The sequence below is a fragment of the Phascolarctos cinereus genome, unplaced genomic scaffold, assembly GCF_003287225.1.
Source record: "Phascolarctos cinereus isolate Bilbo 61053 unplaced genomic scaffold, phaCin_HiC Scaffold_1;HRSCAF=81, whole genome shotgun sequence".
Lineage (NCBI taxonomy): Eukaryota > Metazoa > Chordata > Mammalia > Diprotodontia > Phascolarctidae > Phascolarctos > Phascolarctos cinereus.
The window spans coordinates 186,950,650-186,972,469 of record NW_027555514.1 but is presented as its reverse complement, the minus strand read 5'-3'; the positions used below and the strand labels follow the sequence as shown (position 1 = coordinate 186,972,469).

Sequence of the window (21,820 nt, the reverse complement as noted above, 5' to 3'; positions counted from 1 at the left end):
GAAGCCACACTTGAAATTAGCTCGAGTACAAAGCCAGAATGGCATTGTGCTGTCATGGAGTGTCCTGGAAGTGGACCGTAGCTGTGCCAGCGTAGATAGCTACCACCTCTATGCTTACCATGAGGATCCCAGTGCCACAATGCCATCACAGTGGAAGAAAATTGGGGAGGTAAAAGCGCTTCCTCTGCCTATGGCATGTACTCTCACTCAGTTTGTTTCTGGCAGCAAATACTACTTTGCTGTCCGAGCCAAGGACATTTATGGACGTTTTGGACCTTTTTGTGATCCCCAGTCAACGGATGTGATCTCTTCCCAGAGCAGTTAAACATTTGGAGCCTTTACATCTGTCTCTCTTTTAAGAGTTACATTTTTTTTTCTTTTTGGTCTTGTTTTTAATCTTGTGCATGATATTCACTGTAAAATCCACATTCTGCAAGATTTCTTGGACAGATGTGTGTAATACACTACATACATTTATATCCAGAAGTAAAATAAACTCTCAGTCCACAAAGCAAGAACTATTTTCCTGGACATTTCAAGCTTCAGGATTTTGAAATATAAATGTGCACCTTCCTTTTAGTGTTGAGATTTGGGGGACATTTTGTGTGTGTGTGAGTGTGAGAATGTGTGTATGTGTGCACGCACGCGCAAACGTGTGTATGTTTCTTTCCTGTTTGTTTGTTTGATTCATTGCAGCAGTTTCTCCTCTTTACATCCTCAAATTTACCTCTGTTCCAGTATAGAGTGTAAAGATCAAGGAGAAAATAGTATGAACAGTTAGGATTTTGCTTCTTAATGAGGGTGGGTTCATACTTTGCACTACATAACTGAAGCTAAACATAACCCAAAGAAACAATTAAACAAAAAGCACACACGAACTAATTTTTCAGTAGGCTAATTCAAACATAGACGTAGATTTCTTCATATTTTTCTTAACTTGGGCTCCTTTCCTAGTCTCTGCTTAAGGTTTGACTGGGGAAAAAAAGGACATTTTTCTTCTGAACTACTCACTCTCTGCACTAAGGATATGTTCTCAAAATGCAAACATCAGTGGAGGAAAAGGACATTAATTCTGGTCAGTTTTAATGAAAGTACATAGTAAAGATAAAAAGACTCCTGCTTGAATCTGAGAACATCTCTAGGCCATTTAATATCTGCTTGATTAATAATTCCCCTCTGCCCTTCTCATCTCTCTTAACCAATTCTTTTAAATTTATTTTGTGCCTTAAAGATTAACTGTAAAAACAAATATGGCCATATCTCCATTGCTGTTTACTTTTTTTCCCTCTGAAATTTTCATTTTATTTCTTCATTTTTCCCCTGACTTCAAAATAAGATTTTTTTTTCTATGAGAAGGTTTTGGGGTTAGGGGAAACAAAACCTTAGGCTCTTTTGTGATTCTCATCCCATGGTATCATTAGGTCTACTCAAAATTTGTGAATAAGCTATCTGTCTTCCCTCTCCGTCCTTATAACATATCCAAAATTTTGATTGTTACTACCAGTTTAGCTGACTACATGCAGTGTGTGGACTGAAATTTTACCCGATTTTATTTTAAAAGCATCATCCTCAAGACATCTTTTTGCATCAACATTGCCTACTTGCAACAAAAATTAACAAGGCAATTCTGGCTTACTGTTACCATAAATTTTTAATATTCTCTTAGTTTTAGAGTAGCAAAATCATTTCCAGTAACTAAGACCCAAGGTAAAGTTAGCTTTATAAACTTGTTAAACTTATTGCCTCAAAGGTTTAGAGCAACCCATGTGCTATTTTAAAATAAATCAAGTGGAGAACGGTTCACATCTTTTCTCACATCATTCTTATAGACCTGTTCTAAACAGTCATGCAAATAAATATTATTTTATCTTTTGATGGTGCCAAGGTAACATTTAGAGCTGCCCTCATAAAATTTTACATACACTTTGTTCAGAATTAAAAGTGTATCTTTTGGTATTGTTTTATTTAGCATACTTTTATTTAAACTCCTGGGAATCATAATTTAGCTCCAAGGGATTCAGTCTTAGACCATGATTTATTTGTTTTTTAAATGTTAACCATATTGGTATTCAACAGGTATTGGGAATAGATATATTGGTGGGGGTGGGAGGATTGGAATAAGTTGGAAGAGGTAGGAGAGGGTTATAAAAGACTTATGAAGTCTGTGAAATAACTTTCTACATTTGCTATGTTGGTGGCTTTATTCCTGCCATCTCATTTTCAGAAATCTAATTCTGAGATTTATAACTTTTCTTGAAGCATAGGAGAGGACCAACTTTGTTCTCCTCCTGTCTTTTTTTTGTATATCTCTAATGGTTTGTAGTTGGGCCTGTAAGGAAATTATCTTCTGAGAGAGTTCACATTTCAGATTAATGTGATCTGTTAGTGTGAACAACATAGGCTTGGTGCTGAGCAAAGCCTTTCTGACTACTGATTGCCAATAATGTAATGCTCTGATGCCTTCCTTTCACTTCCAAGGAATGAGACTAAATGAGAATTAGGTTCTTTTATTGTTTTTATAGTGAGTATGCGTAGAGCCAGTTCTTGCCAACTCTGGGCCTTGTAGTCATTCTAGAACATTTTTAGGGGTGACAGTAAAGCAGTTACCAGTGTCACACCACAGAACATTGGGGTAGAAATTCCATTTGGAAGAGATGTCCTATTTTATATATGTATACAAACACATACATATTTCTACATGTATATGTAAGAATTTTTAACAATCAAAAAGAGTTGCTTATGTTTTCATGATGATTCCTGACTACAGCATGCCCATCTTTGACAATGTTCATTATTGGCTTGTTTAATGGTTCTGTGACACCCACCTATTTGCTGACTTTGCTAGGAAAAATATGTTGCCTGGAGTGATCAGTATAACTTTACATTCATTGGCACTAATTTTTATGACCAAAGCCTTCCTAGTATGGAGACATAGAAGTCAGGTAGCAAGGCCAAGCAAGTGAAAATAGATTTCCTTAGTTAGCCTGTTTTCCCATTGTGTGTTTTGTCAAAGGAAAACAGTAGGAAATCACAGATAGTAATCCTGAAAATTACTTTGTAAAATTTTGTTTCCCTTAATAAAATGGGGCAAAAATAATACTCTGAGCTTTTTCTTGTTCCAAACAGTGGAAGGAAGTTGCAAAGAGAATTGCAATAACTTGGATTCAGCAAATTATGGACTTTTAGTCCTCATGTAGAACAATATTCAATATGTGTAATTTTATTGTTTTCATTATTAATGGTCTGATTACAAGTGTTTAGACATCACCAGTGGATTGATAGTACATTTAGGTCTATTAACTGCAGCCATCCCTCAAACTAGTACCCCTATGGGGTCTGAAGGCAGCAGTTGATTGAATGTGCAAAAAGGGGTCAAGGCTAAAACTTAAAGCACTTCTCGTTCTTGGCTGGTGTCACTTTGAGAGTTTGGGCTTTTGATGTTACTTTTAGGGAAAAGCTGAGATCACAAATAACTAGAAGTAGCCACTTTGAACAGTTCTGCTCTGGTTAAGAGTTACACTCCATGATACCTCTTTACTCCATGGTACCTTTTCACAGAGTATTATAAGCTGGATTTTCACATTATGGGAATGCAAGCTTGCTACATTTTTAGTATGGCAATAGCTCCTTAAGTGTTGCCCTGTTGAAATCTGGAGAATTTTAAGGATTTTAACTTGAAATGTAGTAAAAGTTTAGTTGACTTTTGAAGTGGCAGTGCTGTTTTTTTTAAAATTTTGTACTTTGTCAGATTAATGGTTCACCCTGTTTTAAGTGTGATTATTCCTTTCAAAAATTTTGTTCTTGCCAGTAAATATGTAAATGGAACATGGACTCCACCTAATCATAAATATAACTTTAACCCTCCTCCATTTCTCAATATGAAGAATACTGTGATACTTTCCCACAAACTTGTTTATGGTGGAGTTGTGGCAAATAGTTTCCTCTCTGTTGGAAGCTGACTGTTCACTGGGAGTGACACTTTCTTTTCCTCACTCATTTTTTCCCTTTTTATGGTAGCTGGTAATAAGTACCTCTGAAGAAACCTCCTAAACCAAGGAACTTGAGATAATTTGCAATCTTAGGGTACATATGTCCTTTATGCAAAGCTACTCCAAAAGTGGCTTGATTGCTTTATACAATTTCCTCAATTCTGTTAAGTGTTAACTTAGTTTTTGATTTTTAATTTCTGTAATTTACAATGGAAAAAGCAAATTATAGCAAGTCCTACCTACTGCCATTTATGTAGTGTTAGTAGTACTGCATGATCTTTATAATGTGCTCTTCATCTTTGGTCTCTGAAAGTTTTCCAGTACTGTAAAAAATTGAGAGAAAAAAAAAGTAATGCCTGTGGTATCCTTCACCTTCTCTGCTCACTGTGATCCTTACACAGAATTATTACAAACCTCCAAGTGTTCTCTTCCCAGCTTCCCTTCTCCTTGGGCCTTTTCTGTCACTATCCTGTGATTTCTCATTATGATGCAGATCTGTGTGTGAACCTAGTTTTGCTCTAATTCCCAGAATAATCATGTCCCAGTATTAGATAGATAATTGCAAATAACACTATCCAAAAGCAAGCTATGAACCTGCCTTCCTAAGTATTTACATTTAGGAAACTGTAAAGTCTTTTTATATTTTGGTGGGGTGCTGGGTTAAATACAAGTGTTGGCAACTTAAAAGAGTTCGGATGAGGTTGTTAGTATGACAGCCATATTTGTTCATCAATATTCATCCCCTTGAGCCAGCAGATGGGGAGTCTAAGTGCTACAAAAATGAACTCATGGACAGAAATGAAATGTCTTGTCTTTTCATTTTCAAATTACTTTGTCATTATCACGTTAAAATCAGTTTCTTCCTGTTTCTCTTTTGTTGTATATGTAGGCTGAGTACTTTTTCTATTTAAATACGGTCTGGTTTTAAAGAGTTTTGCTTGTAAATAAAGTTTCTGAGCTACCATCCTACCTTTGGGGATCCAGGCTTTAGTAATTTATCAGCCATTTAAAAATTAAATATAAGAATAAATACTTTGTAGGAAACTTGGAGCCTGATTTTTTTCTTTTTTTCTTTTTTTGCAGCTGAAGGTGTAAATAATATAAGATAATGTAGGACCTACCCAAAGCCCACTGTAAATTGGGCTTCTGCAAGCTGTCCCTATTTTTATTAGGTTTGGGGATTTTTTTTGTTTCGTTTTTGTATGTCTGATAGATTAGTGTCTGTACAAGTGTTATCTGTAGTGGGGTTTTGTCCAACAAGCCTGAAATTTATACTTTGAAATAAACTACTGGGTTTTTAACATTGAGTTCTCTGTGATTGGTTCTGGTTGTCCTGGGCTGTGGAGTTGCTCGCTTTTGAAAATAATCACTTTATAAGAATCGTATTTGTTCATTGCACTGCGCCCTGCCTCCATTCTTCACTGATACAAGTAACTCAGTAAGTGCCTTTCATCTGTTGCATAACTTGACAATTTAAGAATTGATGCCCTACTTCAGCTTTTAAGAAGTAGTTTATGATAAAGACCAAAATGGTACAGACTGACCACCAGAAAGAAACCTGGCTGATAGCTCACACAACCTCTTGATACATTGGAGTTCTCTTTTACCCAACAATTCATTTGCTAGAAATTCTTGCGTGACAAATAGAATTAGTATCTGAATTTCAAATATGTTTCTAGAAACTTTGTGTGATTAGACAAATTTTAGTGAACAAGTGACTTTTGGGACCATACTTTGATGAATCCTTGATCTTGTGTGATTCTTGTCCATGTGCTTGTCCATGTCCATATCCTTGACAGGGCATGTAGTATATGGAAGAACCATATATTCTAAGTAAAGAGGGGCCTGGGTTCAAATCCCATGAGTTGTATGATCATGGGTCTCTGAACCACCCTAACCCACTTCAACTTCCTTTTCTGTAGAATGGACTCTAATCTACCTTTGCATTTAGCTAGTTTGATTAATATAATAGGATCTCTATCCAGTGATTGGTTTCACTTTGTTGTCACTAGGATCCAATAACAGCCTTAAAGAATTGTAGTTTGATTTTCCATGGAGTCTGTGTCCTAGAAACCTTTCCCTAGTTTCATCTTGTAAATTAAGGATGGCAGTGTGTGGTCCTTTTGTTTGTTCTCTCATCCCCAGCTAGACATAGTGTGGTACAGCGGGAAGGTCTGGCTCTGATGGCAAGGGAATGAACTGCCACAGATGTTGCCTCTAACGCCTACTAAACGCTGGTAAGACACTTGGCCTCCTAGGGCCTTCCTTCCCTCATCTGTAGAATGAGGACATTGGACTAGATGTCCTCTGAGATGCCTTCTAGCCCCAGATCTGTAATACCCCAAACTTTCCTTCCCAGGCACATATGCCCTCTTAGGTCATCTCTCCCATGGAAGTCACACTTGGCAACATGTTGCAGCCTAGATAAGCCCACCTTGGAGCTTTCCACTGGTGTTTGGCTTGCTTGTAATTCTGACTATTCCTGGACCATTATGTCCATGATTTGCATCCATAGAGCAAGATTAGAAAAATATTGGTGTTAGCCTGGGATTATTACATATATGATTTCCTAAATGTGGTCCAGCCTAACCCCTCAGTTCTTAACCCAGCTCATTGTCCAACTGTTAACACTTGTTAAAGATAAATATATGCATACAGACATATATGTAGGGATAGAGACTGGACCTGTGTGTGTGTGTGTGTGTGTGTGTGTGTGTGTGTACTGTGTCTATGTATACATAAATACACACACACATACATATATATATACACACACACACCCAGAGTATGCACATTAACATGTATATATGGTTTATATGTATATATACCTATACATATGGGTATATGTACCCATTTACATGATACACACATCTATAAAAGGATCATTTGAAGTCCTGGCTTCCTCTGACATATACTGGCTATGCGACTCTGGATCCATCAGCGATCTAAGGCAGAGGTGATGAAACCAGATTAAAATGTAATTGGTTAATATTTAACAAAATCAAAATGCGATAGAACATAGACAGTCTGAATAAGTGGTTTCCTAAGTCAATATGTGCCTGAAAGGATCCTTTCTTATGGTTTAGTGGCCCCTTTTTCTATTTGAGTTGGACACCATTGAGCTAGGCAACTCTCTTAAGACTTAGTTGCAGAGAAGGTGCTGACTAAGCTGAATTGGTGATTTCCTCACCTGGGAGTTCCTTATACCATCAGAGTCATGGATCCCTAAATCTGTTTCTCTGTAGGTAGATAAATAGATAATCAGTGGACCATCCAGAATTATATCAGGGTCTGGTCAATATGTTCCTTGGCCATATTTTTTCCATATGGATGGTTAAATCTATTTCTTAAATTGACACAGATTTATTTCACAGAGGTGACTTTGTAGCTTGAGATAATTCTGTTTATTGAGCTAAATGACATTTGTCGGTAGGAACATTCTCCTTTTTTGGATTCTTCAAAGGAAATTTTCTGTGACAGCATACTCTTCCTCTCTGTCTTACACTTCACTTGATCTTAACTGTTGTTTACAGTGGAATCTTTTCGTTACACCTTTTATCAGTTGTGTGACCACCAGGATCTGGCCTGGTTTAGAAAATCGCCTGCAAATGTCTACCTCCATTCCCTTTTTGTGATTTCATCAGTGCTGTGCTCCATGCGTGGATAGACCATAAATATACATAAGATTAATACTCCAGCTATTTCTCTCTCTGGTTATTCCAATATATAACGTTTGTTAGAGTGGCAAGAGATGGGCAAAATTCCAAGTCTTTCTACCTTATGCTCAACATAGGAGGTGGTAATTGCCGTAAATTCAGTGAATAACTTGTCATGAGTCCAAAACGTAGCTGTGGAACCATCTCTGGGGTAATCTGTTCCACAGCCTGCATCTTGGAATACATGGGTTCCTAAAGTAATGGGATTGAGTACATCTGTTTTTCCTTATGAAGAAGACTTATGGTCAGTGCTGCTCTCATCATCTCCATGGACCTATTCTTTGTTCCTGTACTTCCCCTCTCCTTCCTGATCACATAATCTTTTCCTACCTCCACTGAAAGCCTAATTTTAATTCCTTACAGCTAAATGGAGAGGGTAGAGTCCTGACTTGGTCTAGACCTAGATTCAAAATCTGCCTCACATAGTATATACTAGCTGTAGGATCATTCTGTTTCCTCATCTGTAAATGGGCATGAAAATGGGCACCAACCTCACTAAGTTAATGTGAGGATTTGATTGGACAAGATAACATATATAAAGTGCCATAAAAGTGTGAGGCATTATTATCAAGTGATCCAAGGTTCTCAAAAGCCCAGACAATGGAGTGAAAATTCTGGCAGGTCCCAACAAGCAGAAAAAGTTCCAAATAACCAATAAACATATGTTAAGCTCCCACCATGTACCAGGCACCATGCTAAATGCTGGAGATAACCTGCAGAATTTTTGTATAAAACAGGCAAAAGACAGTCCCTGCTCTCAAGGAACTTACAATCTAATGTGGGAGACAACATGCAGACAACTATATACAGGATAAATATGATAATTAGCAGAGGAAAGACACTAGAATTAAGAGGGGTCGAGGAAAACATATTGTATAAGGTGAGATTTTAGTTGGGACTTAAAGTAAACCAGGGAAGTCGGTAGTCAGAGCTTAGAAGGAAGAGCATTCATAGGAGACAGCCAGCGAAAATGCCCAGAGCTGAGAGATGGAGTGTCTTGTTTGTGGAACAGCCAGATGCCCACTGTCAATGCAAAAGTATATGTCAGGGTTAAGGTGTAATAAGATTATCTAGGCAGGAGGAAGCTAGGTTATGAGGGGCTTTGAACGCCAAACAGAACATTTTGGATTTGATCCGGGAGGCAATAGGGAACCAGTGGGGTTTATTGAATTATTGTGGGAGAATGACACAATCAGACCTGCACTTCAGGAAAATCACTTTAGTGATTAAATGGAGAATGGATTGGAGTGGGAAGAGACTTGAGGCAGGCCGACCTACCTACAGGCTATTGCAAAAGCCCAGGTGTGAGGTGATGAGGACCTGCACTAGAGAGGCGGCAATATCAGAGGAGAGGAGGGAACACATTCAAGAGGTGCTGCAAAGGTGAAATCAACAGGCCTTGGCAGAACATTGGATATAGGGGGTGAGAGCTCATGAAGAATCCATGATGACTCCTAGGTTGTGAGCCTGAGGAACTGGGAGGATGGTGGTGGTGTTGCCCTCTAGAGTAATAGAGAAGAGGGGAGGGTTTAGAGAAAAATATAATGAGTTCTGTTTTGGACATACTGAGTTTACGATGTCTACTGAACATCCAGTTTGAGATATCTAAAAGGCAGTTGGAGAGATGGATTGAAGATCAGCAGAGAAACTGGGGCAGAAAAAGGTAGATTTGAGAGTCATCAACATAGAGATGGTAATTAAATCTATGGGAGCTGGTAAGATCATCGAGTGAAGTAGTATAGAGGTAGAAGAGGGGAGAACCCAGGACAGAACCTTGAGGGACTCCTATAGTTAGAGGGCATGATCTGGAGGAGTATCCAGCCAAGGAGACAGAGAAGGAGCTATCACATAGATAAGAGGAAACCTGGGAGAGAGTGGTTTTCCAAAAACCTAAAGAGAAGAGAGTATCAAGGAGAGATTGATCAATGGTGTCAAAGGTTGTAGAGAGATCAGGAGAGTGAGGACTGAGAAAAGACCATTGGATCTTTGTCCAGGTATTAGCTCTGCTAAGTTCAGAGAAGTCCGTTGCCAGCCCGCTTAGCTGTAGGATTATTAATTGTTTTGGGAAGGTGGAGTGAGAAATACTTTCAGCAGAGTACTAAGGAGATAGAGTAGGCATTGCATAAATGCCAGTTGATTGATTGATTGACGGATTTCAAAGACCATCCCCAGAAGGCTGGCAATCTGTCTTGGTGGAAGAAACGTGAAATCACAAGTCATCGAGATGTAAATAAAAAAAATTTTAAGTTCCTAAACTATATTCTGAACAAAACATTTTTAAAATGTATTATTAGAACCCCACCCCCACATGATAATCTCGCCACTTATAGAAACACTTACAAGTTAACAATTGTTTTCACTAAGAAAAGCATTGTTGTGTCATTTCAGTCATGTCCAACTGTGTGACCCCATTTGAAGTTTTCATGGCAGAGTTACTGGAATGGCTTGCCATTTCCTTCTCCAGCTCATTTTACAGATGAGGAAACTGAGGCAAACAGGGTTAAGTGTTAAGGGTTAAATGACTTGCCCAGGGTCATGCAGCAAGGAAGTGTCTGAGGCCAAATTTGAACTCATGTCTTCCTGATTCCAGGGCCAGTGCTCTATCCACTTGCCAGCTAGCCATATAAAAGCTAAAAATATTGATAAAGTATTGTTTAAAAATATTTAAAATATTGTTAAAAGAATTCCTGATTCAGCTTAGCTCAGAGAAAAGAAGTCAAATCTCACACAGAGCATTACTGGGATCCATCAAGTCACAAAGGCACAGTGTTTGTTTTTTTAAAAAGTGACTTCAAAAGGGCTCTGGCTTTGTGGATTCATTGGGAATCATCTCTGGAAGGAAGGAAGGCTCCCTTCCTAGTACCTTATCAGCTGCTGCTGTGAATTCAGGAAAGTTTCAGAATGCTTGATTACCATGACTACTGAAGTCCTGATTTCTCTTTATCCAATCATATCACTTTTTCATAGACTACAGTAAAAATTTGTTCAAAATCCCTTTTCACATCGAGCTGCCTTCTCTGGTCCCATTTCAAGCTTGCCATGGCTTATTGGATCATAGTATCTTAGCCTTGGGGCAACTAGGTGGTACAGTGTGATAGAGTGCTGGTCATGGAGTTTGGAAGACTCATCTTCCTGAATTCAAATCTGGCCTCAGACATTTACTAGCTGTGTGACCCTGGGTAAGTCACTTACCCCTATTTGCTTCAGTTTCCTCATCTGTCAAATGAGCTGGAGAAGGAAATGGCAAACCACTCCAGTTATCTTTGCCAAGAAAACCCCAAATGAGGTCACAAACAGTCAGACATGACTGAAATGATCAAACCACCAAAGGACAGAAGGCATATGAAGTAGTTAATAGGGTACAGAGGAGTTAGGCTGGATCATATTTAGGAAATCATATGGTGCCATATAATAATCCCTGCTTGTTGTCACAAAAGGCCCTCTCTTAACAAACAGAATAGAACAGGAAAAAAGTCAGAGTGCATTTTGGATGTCTCTGGACCACAAACAGTTCTACAATACTTGGTAGATGATTCCTGGGGGCCTCCCGCCTTCCAAACCTCCATTTACCTGTTGACTGCTGGCTGTTCCCAATTCATCATGCCATCTCCTGCTTCCCCGCATTCATACAACCTCTTCCCTTTATACCAGAAATGCACTCCCTCTGGCTTGAGACCCAGTCTTTCAGAATCTTGTTCTTCCCTCATGGCCCAGGGGCCGCTTTATCTATGAAGCCTTCCTTGGTCTGCTGATGAGTTCATGAGGTATGATGAGATATCTAGGCTGAGATATTCGATTTGATGAATATCATGCACTGAGCCCACAAACATGAAATAATTCAGTGTCAGTTAATAAATATTTAATTAAGAACCTACTCCATGTCAGGCACTGTGCAAGTGCTGAGGATACAAAGAAAGAGAAAAGACAGTCTCTGTCCCTGCAGAGTACACATTCTAATGTGTAATAAGACATAATCTCTGACCTTAGGTGAATTTGTAATCTAATAAAGATGAGATAAATATATTCATAAATACAAATAACTGGAGGAAGAATGTGATGAGAGTAAAATAGAGGTCTGAGCAAAGGGTTAAGAGACAATCGAGGAAGGATGAATCATTTTTGGCAGAAGGGAAAAAGGTTTTCCAGGAGAGGTGTGCTTGAATAAGGCAAAGAGGTGAGACACATTCTAAATGAATAATCAGCAAGACCTGTGAGTAGGTGGATTTAGGGTAGAAGGAAGACAGAAAGATAATTGCAAGGTTTTCTGTCCTGGTATGTACAGGAATTATAGCACTGTTAACAGAAATTGGGGAATTGGGAGAAGAAATTGGTTTAGAGGGAGAGCTGAGAAAATTGATTTTAGAGAGCTGAATTTGAAGCAAAAGAAGATTATCTCAGTGGAGATGTTCAAGAGGCAGTGGGAGATATGGGACTGAAGATTTCTGGGCTGGGGCTATGGCTTCAGGAGTCATCTATAGGATTGTGTAGGGCTGTTTGTGGTCCAGAGACATCCAAAATGCTGATCTTCACAGCTCTTTTTATGGGTTTGTGGGTTTTTTGGGTTTTTTTGGTGTTTTTTGGTGAAGCAATCAGGGTTAAATGACTTGCCCCGGGTCACACAGCTAGTAAGTGTCAAGTGTCTAAGGCAGGATTTGAACTCTGATCCTCCTGACTCCAAGGCCAGAGCCATCTGGCTGCCCCCTTCATTAGTCTATTAACCTCACCTGACTTTAACTTTTTCCTGTTCTCCTTTGTTTGCTACTCTAGCCCAGACATATTTTCACCTCTGTTGCTTCCTGAAGAGACTTGGAGAATTAATCAATCAAGCAATCAACATTTATTAAACTAGGCCTACTGTGTGCCAGGCACTGTGCGAAATGCTTAAGTTAATTATTGTGTCTGTGCATTATTTTGATTACTGCTAATAAATTATATATTTAGTATCACTGATGTTTGTGTAAGCCTATGAAATAAAGGCTTGAAACAAAAATAGAAAGCTAATGGAAAGAGTTTTCTCTAGGTTTTTTTTGTTTGTTTTGTTTTTTGCAAAATAGAGTGGAGGCTTATTATTGTTCTTCAGTTGTTTTCAGTTTTGTCCAACTCTCTGTGACCCCACCTGGGGTTTTCATGGCAAAGGTACTGGAGCAGTTTGCCATTTCCTTCTCCAGCTCATTTTACAGATGAGGAAACTGAGGCAAACAGGGTTAAGTGACTTGCCCGCGGTCACATAGCTAGTAAGTGTCTGAGGCTGGATTTGAACTCAGGTTCTCCTGACTCCAGGGCCACAGCTCTATTCACTGTGCCATCTAGCTGCCTGTCTACTCTTTAATACCTTCTGAAAAAAAATCTCCTTTAGTTACTGTCTCCCCTTGCCACCATCTGCCATCCGTTGTATACTGCATACATTGTACTCCAACAAGCCATCTACACCATTTCAAGTTAAACATATAAGTGAAATGAGAGAGATCAAACCAAAAAGAAAGAATACAAATTTTAATAATATATCCAGGAAGCCTTTCAACTCACATATACCAGGTAGCATGTAGCTAAGTTCGAAGTGTGTGTGGAGAAGGATAAGAATATGGAGAGGATGGGAGAACCTATAAGAAGTTTTTCAGCACTTCTTAAGAGGTGCTGACAGAGGACAAAGAACCCTGGGGGCTAAGGATCAGTCTTAATGCTTCTCTTGCGTTTTCTGAAAGCAGAGGCCGCCAACTTTCTGCACTCAATACCTTGTCTTGATATGCAAGCTGTGGTCTGTGTGAGTCTTTTAGTGAAGCTTATCCAAGGATGAAAAGGCTTGATTGCCAATAAACCCCCAACCTCCCTTTTTGGGGGGGCCCCACACATATATTTTGGGCTCATCTCACTGATTTTATTTTAGTACTAAAAATTTTTTGGTTTTGTTTGTGCTATCAAGGAGTCCGGACCTCCATTTCATTGCCCCACCCTTTTTTTTTAAAGGTATCTGTTGGAGAAATATGAGGGTGTCCTATGTGCTGCAGGGACTTGGTGAAGAAATGTCTGTTTGGACATTAATGTGGGTTACTGTTTGTATTGCAGGGATTCCCTGGAGAATTGTAGTAATGCTCTATATTCTGCAGGGGGTGAACGAGCTGTTCAGGGAGAACTAGCATCTCTGGTTTCATGAAGGCTCAGTGCTGCTCATCCACCTTTGGTATGCACCTAATTCACTGAACTCTCACCTGTGGTTCCAAGAAATTGTAGCATGCACAGTGGCCACACCCCAGTAAACCATCTTGGCAGACAGGCTAACACAGGTTGAAGGTAACCAATTGAGTTAGGGAGATGTCTAGCCCAAGCACGTGAAAACTGTATCAGAGAAACTTGCTGCAAATTTTTTTCCTCCAGTTTCCTGCTTTGTTTCCAATTTTGATTGTATTGGCTTTGTTTGTGCAAAATTTTTTTTACTTTCATGTAATCAAAATAATCCATTTTACTTCTGTGATCGCCTGTCTCTTGTCTGGTCATAAATTCTTCCTTATTCATAGATCTGACAAGTAAAATTTTCCATGCTCCCCTAATTTATTTATAATATCACCTTTTATGTATAAATTATTTATCCATTTTGACTTTATCTTGGCATACAGTGTAACATGTTGGTCTATGTCTAGTTTTTTCCAAACTGCTTTCCAGTTTTCCCAGTTCTTATGCCAAAAGCTTGAATCTTGGGGTTTGTCAAACACTAGATTACTATGGTTATTTACTACTGTCTATTGGGTACATAATCTATCCTATTTCGTAGCTACTACCAGATTATTTTCATGATTATCACTTTGTAATATAGTTTGAAATCTGGTACTTCTAGGCCATCTTCCTTCAATTTTTTTTCTTTGATTAACCTGCTATTCTTGACCTTTTGTTCTTACAAATAATTTCTTTTCTAGCTCTATAAAACAATTTTTGGTAGTTTGATTGATATGGCATTGTATAAGTAAATTAATTTAGGTGAAATTGCCATTTTTATTATATTGGCTTGGCCTACCCATGAGCAATGAATATTTCTCCAATTGTTTAGATCTGTCTTTATTTGTGAGAAAAGTTTTTTATAATTATGTTCATATACTTTCTGGGTCTGTCTTGGAAGATAGATTCCCAAATATTTTATGTTGTCTGCAGTTATTTTAAGTGGAATTTCTCTTTCTATCTCTTCCAGCCAGATTTTGTTGCTAATATATAGAAATGCCAATAATTTATGTGGGTTTATTTTATATCCTACAACTTTGTTAAAATTGTTCATTATTACAACTAGTTTTTTTGTTGATTCTCTAAGGTTGTCGACGTAGACTATCATATCATCTACAAAGAGTAATAGTTTTGTTGGAGCATTGCCTCTTTTTATTCTTTCAATTTCTTTTTCTTGTCTTACTGCCATAGCTCACATATCTAATATGGTATTAAATAATAGTGGTGCTAGTGGACATACTAGCTTCACCCCGATCTTATTCGGAAAGCTTCTAGTTTATCACCATTACAAATTGTGCTTGCTCTTGGTTTTAGATAGACACTATTTATCATTTTTTAAAAGGCTCCATTTATTCCAATGCTTTTTAAGATTTTTAATAGGTGGGCGTTGTACTTTGTCAAAAGCCTTTTCTGTATCTATTGATGTAATCATATGTTTTTATTGGTTTATGCTTATAGTTTCCCTAATATTGAACTAGCTTTTTATTCCTTGTATAAATCCCACCTAGTCATAGTTTATGATCTTTATGACATATTGCTGTAATCTCCTTGCTTGTATTTTATCTTTAAAATTTCTCATCAATATTCATTAGAGAAATTGGCCTGTAGTTCTGTTTTTGCTCTCTTTGGATTAGGTATCAAAACCATATTTGTATCATGAAAAGAATTTGGTAGGACTCCTTTACCTTTTTTCCCCCCAATACTTTACATAGTGTTAAGATTATTATTCCTTAAATGTTTGGTAGAATTCACTTATAAATCCATTTGGTCCTGGGGATTTTTCTTAGGGATCTCCTTTATGACTTACTCAATTTCTTTTTCTAAGAGAGAGTTATCTAAATATTCTATTTCCTCTTCTTTTAATCAGGGTAATTTATATTTTTGTAAGTATTCATCTATTTCACTTTGATTGTCTGTTTTACAGGCATGAAAAATGGGACAAAATAACTTCTAATAATTGTTTTAATTTCAACTTTATTTGTGGTGCAATCAATGTTTTTATTTTTTATCCTGGCAATTTGGTTTTCTTCTTTCTTTTTTAACCAAATTAACTATTTTCCCCCCACAAAACCAACTCCTAGTATTTATTAGTATATTTTTTACTTTCAATTTTATTAATATTTCCTTTGGTTTTCAGGATTTCCCTTTTAATGTTTAATTGGGAATTTTTAATTTGTTCTTTTTCTAATTAAAAAAATTTGCATGTCCAATTTATTAATCTCTTGCTTCTATTGAGTCATGTATTTATAGATATAAAATTTCCCCTAAGCACTGCTTTGGTTGCATCCTACAAATTTTAGTGGATGGTCTCATTGTTATCATTCTCTTGAATTAAATTATTGATTGTTTCTATGATTTGTTTTTTGACCCACTCACTCTTTAGGACTATACTATTTAATTTTTAGTCTATGCTTCCACAGCCCTTTATTGAATCTAATTTTTATTGCATTATGGTATGAAAGGGGCATATTTAGCATTTTTGCTTTTCTGCATTTATTTGTGAGATTTTTATGCCCTAAAACATGGTGAATTTTATGGTGCCATGTGCCACTGAGAAAAAAGTATGCTCTTTTCTCTTCCCATTTAATTTTCTTCAGAAGTCTATGATGTCTAACTTTCCTAAAATTCTATTCATTTCCTTCTTTCTTATTTAGTTTGCAGTTAAATTTATCTGTCTCTCCGAAGGGAAACTTGAGGTCCCTCCCTGGAATAGCTTTACTGCCTATTTCCTCCTATAACTCATTTTACTTTTCCTTCAAGAATCTGAATGCTATGCCATTTGATGCATATGTTTAGTATTGATATTATTTCATTGTCTATGGTACTTTTTAGCAAGATGTAATTTCCCTGCTTATCTCTTTTAATTAGGTCTAATTTTAATTTTATTTAGCCTTTTGCTTTGTCTGAGATCATGATTGCTATCCCTGCTTGTTTTTACTTCGGCTGAAACATAAAAGATTCTGCTCCAATCCTTTATTTTAACTGTGCGTTCTATTTTAAGTGTATTTCTTGTAAACAACATATTGTTGCGTTCTGGTTTCTAATTCATTCTGCTATCCACTTCTGTTTTATGAGTTCATCCCATTCATACTCACAATTATGATTACTAACTGTACATTTTCCTCCAATCTATTTTCCTCTGTTTATCCTTCTCTCTTTTTATCTTGTCTCTCCTAAAAAGTCTGTTTTGCTCCTGACCATTGCCGCCCTTAATCTGCCCTCCCTTTTACCCTTCCTCCCCATTTTCTCTTATCCCCTTCTTCTCCTACTTCCCTGTTGGGTAAGATAGATTTCTATACCCAACTGAGTGTGTGTGTGTGTGTGTGTATTCTTCCTCCTTTGAACCACTTCCAATGAAAGTGAAGTTCAAGCATTGCTTACCCACCCCACTCCACTCCATTTCCCCACCGTCATAAAAGCTCTTCTTTGTGCACCTCTTTCATGTAAGAAAATGTCCCTGTTCTTCCTCTCTCTTTCCCCTTTTTTTAGATCATCCCACCATAATCAACTCACTCCTATACCATCTGTCTATGTAGAGTCCTTCTAATTGCCCTAATAATGATATGGAGTTACATGTATTATCTTCCGAGAGAGGAATGTAAACAGTTTAACCTTATTGATTCCCTTGTGATTTCTCTTTCATGTTTACCTCTTTATGTTTTTCCTGATTCTTATATTGAAAGTCAAATTTTCTATTCATCTCTGGTCTTTTTTATCAGGAATGCTTGAACATTCATTTATTTCATTAAATATCTATTTTCCCTCCCAAAGGATTGTATTAAATTTTCCCAGCTAAATTATTCTTGGTTGTAATCCTAACCTTTTTGCCCTCTGTAATATCAAATTCCAAGCCCTTTGCTCTTTAATATGGTAGCTAAATCTTTTGTAATCCTGACTGTGGCTCCATGGTATTTAAATGATTGCTTTCTGGTTGCTTGAAGTATTTTCTCTGACCTAGGAGCTCTGGCATTTTACTATTATATTCCTGGGAGTTTTGATTTTAGGATCCTTTTTAGAAGACAATTGTCATATTTTTTCAATTTCTGTTTTTCCCTCTGGTTCTAGAATATCAGGGCAGTTTTACTCTATAATTTCTTGAAATATGATGTCTAGGCTCTTTCTTTGTAGCTTTCAGGTAGTCCAATAATTGTCTCTCCTGGTTCTATTTTCCAAGTCAGTTGTTTTTCCAATGATACATTTCACTTTTTCTTATATTTTTCATCCTTTTTGCTTTATTTTCTTGATGTCTCATAGAGTTACTAACTTCTACTTAGCAATTCTAATTTTTAAGGAATTATTTTTTTCATTGAGTTTTTGTACTTCTTTTTTCCATTTGGTCGATTCTGCTTTTTAAGATGTTATTTTCTTTAGTATTTTTGTGCCTCTTTTACCAAGTTGTTAATTGTCTTTTCATAATTTTTTTTGCATTACTCTTACACTTTCCTTCAATTTTTCCTCTACCATTGTTATTTGATTTTTTAAAAAATTCTTTTTGGACTTGTGTCCAATTAACAATTTTTTTCACTTGTGGCTGTTTTTTACATTATTGTCTTCTGAGCTTTTGTCTTGACCTTCCCTCTCACTATAGTAGCTTTTTATAATCAGATTTTTGTTGATGTTTGCTCATTTTCCTAGCTCATTTCTTGACTTTGAATTTTATGTTAAAGTTGGGCTCTGTTCCCAGGGTGTTTTTAGTACTGCTATTTTAAGAGTTAGTTCTAAGGTTTTGGAAGTTTGGGATACTTCCAAGGTGGTGTGGTCTGGGTTGAGGTGTGGTGACCGCTTCCTTGGTCTGTGCTCTGGTCCTTCCCCAGATGTTAAGCTAACATCTTAGCTTAAGAGCTAAGAAACAGCTCTTACTGTTGCAGCTACCTCCAAGGCCCACAGCTGGTGTTGCTGCTTTGTGTGCTCTGGGCTGGCCTTTACCTCAGTGTCACTCCTCCTGACCTCCTAAGTTGTCTTGGGCTGGAAAAATGTCTCATCCTGACCTTTAGTTGGCTCTCCTGCTCCAGAATTTGATTAGAGGTATAATCTTAAAGTTGTTTCCAAGGGGAATGTTGGGAGAGCTTGGCTTTCCCTACTCTGCTATCATGGCTCCAGCACACAATACAGTTTAATCTACATTTTTCCCATCACTTTGGATGGTAATTCTAAAGCTCCACCAGTGGAGAAGCCCCTCCAGTCCCTGGAGGTCTGTTTATTCCCCCTACCTCTATGAATGCTTCTTTTCTGGACACTCCTCAACACTCTTACTACAAACATCCTAATCTGGAGGCTTAATACCTCTACCCTAGATCATTATAATAGTCTATTAACTGGTCTCCCTCATTCTAATCTCTCTCTTCTTCAATCATCCTTCTTATTCTGCAACAGTTATTTTCCTAAGGTACCATTCAGATCATACCATTCCTCTTCTCAAAAACCCTCAAGGGACCCCCATACCTATCAAATAAACTGCTTGTCCTGATATTGAAGGTGCTCACTCTGTCTGCAGTCCACTTTTCTAGCCCATCTCAATTACTTGCCTTCACTTAGCGTGTTACAGTCAAACGCTTCCTCACAAATTTTGGAGTTGGAAAGGACTTTAGTGGCCATATATCTTGTCCAGTCCATTTCTGAAAAAGATTTTCTATTGCAATGTGTCAGACTAGTGGTCACTGACCTTGGCTTAAAACCCTTTATAGAAGATTGTTGTGGGGCAGGCCTTCTGGCTCATCTGGTGGTCCAGGTTAGAAATTGGAAGGAAATGAGACATTAGTCGATCACGTAACCATTAACAAAAGGGTGTTTTACTTGGTTGTAGCATGGAAAAGATATTCAGCACAAAGCATCGATTCATTTGGGGGCAGTTTCTCTGCCTCTGTCTTGTCCCAGGTGCATGCACCAGTCATAAGTTTGTGTCAAGCATGAAGGAGGGACTTTTGCCTTCTTATTCACTGACTTTTGTTATGAAGCCATCAGGATGTCACTTGTAAGAATCTCAGTACCCTTAGCCAGTTTACCATTTTGGGGCAAACTAGGCTATACTTAGGGCAGCCAGGTGGTACAGTGGATAGAGCTCTGGCCCTGGAGTCAGGAAGACATGAGTTCAAATGTGTCTTCAGACACTTACCAGCTGTGTGACCCTGGGCAAATCATTTAACCCTGTTTGCCTTAGTTTCCTGATCTGTAAAATGACCTGGAGAAGGAAATAGCAAACCACTCCAGTATCTTTTCCAAGAAAACACCAACTACAATCATAAAGAGTCAGATATTACTGAAACTACTCAATAACAGGATAGGCTGTTGGGGACTTTAGTATATGTTACTTCTATTAGATATTACCTTCCGAGACATCCCATTCCAATTTTCCATAGCTCTATTTGTTAAGAAATTTTTGCATACATCGAGCCTAAATTTGTCCCTCTACAATTTCAACTTGCTGGTCCCAGTTATGCCATCTAGGGCCAAACAAAACGAATTCAGTCCCCCTTTTATATTACAGTTCTTTCAATCTCAAAAACTGCTTACTTACTCCATTTCCACCCCGCCCCAGTTCTCATCTTCTCTATTCCTGTCTCCATATCTTTATTTTAGGCTCTTATTACTTTCTGCCCAGAACATTACAAGCATCTACTAACTGATCTCTCTGCAGGCATAGTCTCTTCCTGCTTCCATTTATCCTCTATAACTGGCAGAATGACCTTTCTAAAACAACTCTTTGCAAGTATCATCTTTCTACCTCACCCACCATCCCTTTAGGTTGACTCATGACTGGGTTGGGTCAAGTGGGTAGCTCTTCAGCAGAACTGGTTCCTTACTGTGCTGGGCTACTGCTGCTATTGGCTCTGATTCTTGCTCAGGTGACTTAGGAAGATTTCTCTGATCTTTTGAAGCTCACAGGGTCATAACGTGATTCATTCTATCTCTGATGTTTGTTTGCTTGAGATCAGACAAAAATGAAACTCAGCAGAAATAGTAGCAACATCCATTCCTAGTCAGGTGGACAGGAAGGTCCAATGGAAGGCTTCCCTCTCTCTCACTGGAGGGCCCGCACCAGTTCTTGCCTCTCTGGATACCAAGGGAGAGACAGCTCCTCTGTGCAAGCCTCTTAGGTCCACCCCAAGTTCTTGACAAGAAAGTCACCCGCTCTCAAAGGGCCTTCCATCATTCATTTCCAGAGGCAGGTTTCTCCAAATTCCCCATGAGTTGGTACATGGGGTAGCAGAGTATATTTCACATACTCTAAGGACTGGGTTCTCACTGACCAGTCTTCTCGTAACACACACTCTCAATGCTTCCCAACCTTATCTTCACCTGTTCTGTTTTGGTGGGCAAATCTTCCACTCCAGCCAAACCAGGCTACTCATGACACCTTCTTGCTTTTTCACTTGTGGTTGTTCAGTCATATCTGACTCTGTGACTATAGCATACCAACACTGTCCCTGGCAAACATACATTTCCTTCTCCAGAGGCAAACAGGGATTGAGTGAGGTCACACAGCTAGTAAGTGTCTGAGGCCACATTTGAACTTGTGTCTTCTTGACTCCAGGCCCAGCACTCTATCCACTGAGCCATCTAGCTGCCTCTTTGATTTTGCTCATACCTTCCCCCTTTTTTCCCAGCTGGCCTACTTTTTCTTCAAGCCCCAGCCCACTTGTTGCATAAAACCTTTTTTAAGGACCTCAGAGATAACATTTCCTACTCAGAACTCTTAGAGCACTAATTAAATGGATGGCTTAATTTTGCTTACTGTATACTATCTTGTATTACTGATAATCTTTTTAATGTGTCCTTATCTCCCAATCTGGATTTTAAATCCCCGAAAGGGTCAAGATTCTTCTCTTTTTATCTCTAGCACTTAGTGCTATCCAGAGAAGACTCCCAATTCATATTGGTGTTGTTGCTAATTATGAAAGCAATGAGCAA

At 38.1% G+C, this 21,820-nt stretch overlaps 1 protein-coding gene across 1 annotated transcript in view; it reads left to right on the top strand.

The window, feature by feature from the left end:
• ATF7IP (activating transcription factor 7 interacting protein) overlaps window positions 1–5,296 on the top strand; it is a 156,932-nt gene extending 151,636 nt beyond the window's left edge. Inside the window, 1 exon segment of the mRNA XM_020994314.2 lies at window positions 2–5,296. Coding sequence (XP_020849973.2) covers window positions 2–325 — 324 coding nt within the window. The 3' untranslated portion in view covers window positions 326–5,296.
• Window positions 5,297–21,820: the final 16,524 nt, after the last annotated feature.